This window comes from Zonotrichia albicollis, chromosome 4 (assembly GCF_047830755.1).
Source record: "Zonotrichia albicollis isolate bZonAlb1 chromosome 4, bZonAlb1.hap1, whole genome shotgun sequence".
Taxonomy (NCBI): domain Eukaryota; kingdom Metazoa; phylum Chordata; class Aves; order Passeriformes; family Passerellidae; genus Zonotrichia; species Zonotrichia albicollis.
The window spans coordinates 68379567-68385566 of NC_133822.1; the positions used below are offsets into that span (position 1 = coordinate 68379567).

Here is a 6000-nt window from a genome sequence, read left to right on the forward strand (position 1 = left end):
CATCAAAGGTGTAAATATTGGTATTCTTATAGGACAGAAATAATATCTATAAAGCAGGTTTGGTTTTTTTTTTAATTATGCATTTTGCATGATGCAATCTCAGCATGTGTATCATGGGGAAAAAAAGCAGCTCAAAACACTTTACCAAAGTCAACTCCTTGGCCATAGCATTTTAACAAAATTCCACTTTCGCCATCTGAATTCAGTTTTGTAACATTTTCCATGTATTTGCTGTTTGAATGACATTTCAAGTTATTTTATCACAACTGTGCCCTCATGTAATTGTCATAAAAAACTGCTCACAGTATGAGAAACTACTCACAGCATGAATAGTTGAGCTAGATGTGGTGAAGAATTATAAATCACTTTTGAGAACTGTATAAAAATGTGTTTTAGAATTAAGTTACCAGAACTGCAATTTGATTGTAGACTGCAGGCTTTTAGCAGTATTTTACTACATATTAGTGACCAGGATGAGCTTTATGCATTCAGCTTGAAAATTATTTCTTGCATGTGTTGTAGCTGTCAGACAGGAAGATTCATCACTGCTTTGGATTCTAATATCTCTTGAAACCAAGTTATGACTGTGACTACACATATTTAATATTTGTCACAACCTGATTTTATTAACATCTCTGGAAATTACCTGAGCAATGGACTAATGTCATATCTAGTGCATAAAAGCAATAAAAAATTGCTTTTATCCCATTTTGCTCTGGGATTTGGTGGTTTTGCTGTGAGATTAAATGCAAGTTGTACATATGTCCCGGGTTAGTGTCCACCATAAAAACCCTTCTTGGGAAACCCTTCTTGAAAACTTAAGAAAATGTGGAAGAAACACCAAAAAGAAAAGGATGACTGTACATCACTACAGATTGGTTTTCACATTTGCTTCCCTGTCATTCCCTTCCTGTAGACACACACAGACATACTCCATGGCCTTTGCTAAATGACCTGTCTGTATTCCATGCAGCTTGCTGAATAGTTAGCTCTGCATCTGTGAAGTTGCTTTTAGGGCTGAGGGAGGCATCCTCTAATGTATTGTCGCTTCAATTGATGATTCCTGTATTAAAGCATTTGTTCAATATTGTAGTGTAAATTTGCAGCCTCAGTTTTAAGAGCAGCCTTCTAAGTGACCTGCTTTTCCTAGCTGAATTAACTAGTTAAAATTATTCCTAGTTTTTTGGAATGTAATGGGAATGGCAGGTGGGAACATCCAGTGAAGGGGGCAGGTGTGACACTGCCCCCTGTAAGACTGTGGATCTGTTGCATCATTTTGCATCGTATGTAGGGTCTGGGACCCCTTTGAGGCAGCCTTTGGTGGGCCATGACACCCCCTCTGCTGTCCCTCATGTGGATGTCCCTTGGATGTGCCTATCCAGGGTGAAGGCCCCTGGAGCTCCTCTGCACAGCAAAGGATGGGCATTCACTGATTCTGACCAGAGGCTTTTTCAGCACACATCCAGATCCTCTTCTCCTCTCTGCTTTGATGTGGGTCTGCTGAGCCTGGCAAGTGATAGCCCGGGGTTGTGGTCTCCACCCCAAAGATGCTGGGCATAATCCTCCTGTGCATGTATTCTGCTACCCCAGCCCAAACCTGAGTCTCTTATCTCCATCACCTTGCAGTCCAGGGCCTCAGTCAGGAGGCAAATCCAGGGTGGGATGGCGTTCCATGCAGCTTTTATTACACCATTTTGCTATAAAAGGCATTATACATTGACCGTTGAGAAGTAAGGTTTCATTTTGGCTTTGTATTTTTTTTGACTTGTGCAGTTTTTCAAAAGCAAGTATCACTTTATACTCAGGTAAGCTTCTCTAGAAAATGGGAATGGACAGACTTTCCTGGAGTACAAAATGCTGAGTGGCATAATGTATTTAATTATAATTGCCTGATTTGTTTTTTTTTTTTTTTTCTTGTAGTTTGACTTTCCATTTGTAGACGTTTATCGGGTTAAGTGTTTTCAATTTACATCAAAGCTTTCAGAAGACAATGAAAGCAATGTCATGGACGTTGGAAAGAAACGTTTTGGCCAGTTCTGCAGAGATCATCCAGCCTGTTGCTGTAATATTGTTAATAGCACCTGGAATTGTGATGGAGAAACTCTGGATAGTTCAGCAATTGAAGTGAGGTGAGCATTGATTTTTCTGTCTATATAGCAGAACACATTGAGCCTTCTCATTGATTTTAAGGATGCTTATAAAGGCATCCCAAAAAGATGCCTGTGCATAGCAAGTTTGAGTCTTCTGATAATAAACCTAAATATTTTTGTTACCATTTTGAATCCTTTCCAGAGAATACTGCAGCCATGTATGTTGTAAATGATCACTCTGAGTGAGATGTATGGCCCTACCTTTGAAGTCATACTTACTTCTTAGGAACTGTTATTATGTGATTTAAGTGCTGAAAGTGAAGATGGTGTTGGAAAGATTCTATTTAAATGTGTGGAATGCCTCATTACTCTGAGCAATAGCTTTTCCTATTTGCTTAAGTAAACATCTTTGCCTGACAGAAATACTGTGTCCCATACTTTGTGGGTTTTTTTTGCACACAGCACAGTCTTATCTCCAATCTTCACATATGGAGAAAGAATTTTGCAGTTGTGCAAATAATCAAATTAGGAAATAAGTTTGTGAAATTTGAAAGGTTTTTTTGGTTAGTTTTTTTTTGTTGTTGTTATTGTTTGGATCAGTTTTGGTTCCTTGTTTTGTTTGTTGTTTTAGAACAAAGGGAGCCAAACCCATAATATTTACATACAAGTGTTAAAATATAATCCCTTGGCAGTCCAAAGGGGAGTTTTATAAATGCTGTATATTATACAAGATTTACTCATCTAGGTGCCCAAAGAACTACTTGTGTGGACAAGGGGCATAAAAGAGGACACATGAAAGCATCCAGCCCTCTTAGCAGGGAAGGATTGTAACTAAAATGAGGGCGTGGTTTCTGCAGTCAGGTGTAAGAAACTTTGTCCAGCTGTTTGAAATTCATGGACTATTAGAATTAAATTACTATAATTAAAAATGTTGTACCCATTTATTTCTTACTATTTTCTGTATTTTTCAGGGTCCACTGCCAGTTAATGAAACTGTTTGCGAGGGGAATTGAGGAAGACTGTAAAGATGAAGCTGCCCACAGCCAGAGTAGCATTGAACAATTACTATAGACATTGTTCCTCCAATGAGGAGAAGAAAAAAATAAAAGCTCAAGGAAATTGAGTAAATATGCATTTTAGTCAAATTGACAAGTATTTTAAACTTCTAGATTTTTTTTTTATGGCTTCACTATAATTTTAGACATCTTACTATATTGTGTCTTTTTTTAAAAAACATTGTAATCATTAAAATATATATTGGAGCAATGTAATCTGTTATGTTAGAAAATATGAGATTGGCTTATATCTGTGTATTCATGATGACTGATAAATTCTCTTTGCTTTTCTAGAGAGCTAATTTAGTAGTTGTGTTGCAATAATATCTAAATGTTATGAAACATTGGACTTCCCACTGGCACCAAGATAAGACATTTTCAGTGTCTGAGAAGATGTTTTCTGCTGGGAGTGTTATGTAATTTGTGTGGCTTAAATGCTGGACAACATTGTTGTCATTTGCTTTTTTTTAGTTAAAATATTTCATTTTGTAAGTCTGACAATACCTTGCAACTTATCAATGCAATTCAAACACACATTCCTGGCTTTAAGTAATAACAATAGTAGTATACAGATATTTGAAAAATAAAAGCACAACTATATGCAGGTTACACCTCATCCTATATATTCTGTCTTTGAAGGTTTCCTTGCATCATGCTTTTTGGGATTATAAAAGGTTTTATGACTATTTGGATGATACCAAATACCACACAGTGCAACTGAAAAGTCTTGCAAGCAAATTGCAGGAGTACTTGTATAATATCAGGAAGGCACAGGAAAGGAAAATATAAATAAGTTCTCAAACACCAGCAGGTTTTAGGTTTTAATAATATATGATATTAACATATTAAAAGCTTCCCTCTTCACAATTCTCTGGACATTCTACTCCATGTGTTAAAATATCTTTGCAAAATAAGATGGTAAAGTGTTAAGTTTAGAAATATGATTTGATGATTGAAAATCCTTAAAATAATTTAACTAAATGTGAAACAAAATAATCTGCTTTGTGAAGCCAAGGGAAGAAACTGGCATCTGACAAATCATGAATTCACTGTGCTGATTTGTTTTTATAACAAAAAAACATGAGACTGTCATATAGAGCTATGGAGTGATTATTTTTAAGTTGTATATAGTTTTGTGTATTGTGGCACATATATGTTTTGTGTCCAGGGTTGGGGCTAAATTTTGCTCTTCTTGTACAGGCTTATTTCTGTGTGAGGACAGAAGTCAGCCACTGTTCTATTTTATCTTTTTAAAAGTGTTTCTTTAAGTTTAAAGTTCTCTTTAAAACTGACTTCATCTGAATTTTTTTTGCATCCAAACAGCTGATGATTCTGTATTCATGTATATTTATTGGTACTTCTGTCATACAGTTTGTGTTAGTTTCATGTCTCTCATATATGTGATTAATGTAAGCCATGGTGATTGGTCATTTCATTACTGAAGCACTTGAATATTATTATAAATGGCAGGTTATTTTTTTCCTATTGAAGTTATTTACATTCCTACTTTGTGTATTGTCACAATTGTGTTCTATATATTTGCTACAAAGTATTATTCATATTGCTTTATATGAAAAAAAGCACTTGCAAATTATATTTGCCTCAAGTACAATCATACAAAGTTTAGGATCTTTATTTTGTTATATAGTATTTCAGGAAAATACTTGAATACTTTTCCACAACTACTGCTCTTTGCTTTCGTTATTACTGCAATGAGTTGAAATGTTGATCCATCCAATGTTTTTCTGACACTTCTAACACAGGTGTTACATATACTGTATTTTTAAAGCCATGTTTAATAAGCAAAATAGTACTTTTGAACTAACATCCCACTGAAAATGAAATTATGCAGTTCTACAAATGTGAATATTTTTTGAAAGTGTCATTTGTTAAAAAATGTCTATGGTTATTGTGGTTAATCCATGAATATTGTGAGAGTACCCAGACTTTGAAGTTACAGTAATTCTTGTTCAGGAGGTAATGGTGCACACTCAGCTTACCAACAGTGAGGGAGCTGGAGGCATTGCAGCTATCCAGAGCACATTCTCATCAATGAGAACTGGAATAAATACTAACCAGCTTTTTCCATTAGTTTACTAGCAAGTCCTGAGACCCCTACTTGAAAAATAGAGACTTAATCTCATAGTGAATGTATATTGAAATGCTTTGAATATTTCAGTATCTGCAACGGAGTGCTTGGTGTTTCCAAAGAAAGCCACAGGGAAGGTCTCCTTTCTGAGAAAAAGCCACCAGAGAAGGATGAAAGATCATTGTGTAGTATGGTAAGGAAGTGTGAAGTAAATAATAAAGGTATTGCAACATAATAAAATTTAAAGGCCATAGGTCATAGAAAAGCTGCATAGTTGCATTTAAATAATTGTATTTGTAGCATATTAAAGTAGCAAAGCACCATATGTGAGTTGTATGACATGTCCCGTTTATTTTTAAGAGAGTTGTGTAAGTAATTTTCTTACATTTTAATTTTAGGGATTTTTTTTCTCTGAATGTAATCTTAGTATGGAAATTATATATAGGAAAACCAGCTTTGATTTTTCTTTTTTCCCAATCTTGCTGGCTTCAAGATTAGAAAATGTGTTCTGTTTTATGACGCTAGGGCATTTCATTAAAGAAATAAAACTGCGTTGTACGACAGCACATTGGTGTTCTTCTTTTCACAACTTAATTTGAAAAAAAATCTCACTTTGACAGAAATCTGGCAGTAGCATGCTTAATGTAACCACTGTGAGCAGATCAAACAAAGCGAAGATCAAACAGAGGGAAGCAATTCATAACCTTCCAGTTGGGTTGATGACAGCTTTGTGGCAAGTGTGAGTGAACAAACACTGAGAATGGAG

General features: G+C 35.4%; 1 protein-coding gene across 1 annotated transcript in view; it reads left to right on the plus strand.

Annotated features, from left to right (window-relative positions):
• Positions 1-5800, plus strand: part of CERK (ceramide kinase) — a 41456-nt gene extending 35656 nt beyond the window's left edge. Inside the window, exons 12-13 of the mRNA XM_074540014.1 lie at positions 1921-2129; positions 3062-5800. Coding sequence (XP_074396115.1) covers positions 1921-2129; positions 3062-3161 — 309 coding nt within the window. The 3' untranslated portion in view covers positions 3162-5800. The remainder of the gene's footprint in view (positions 1-1920; positions 2130-3061) is intronic.
• Positions 5801-6000: the final 200 nt, after the last annotated feature.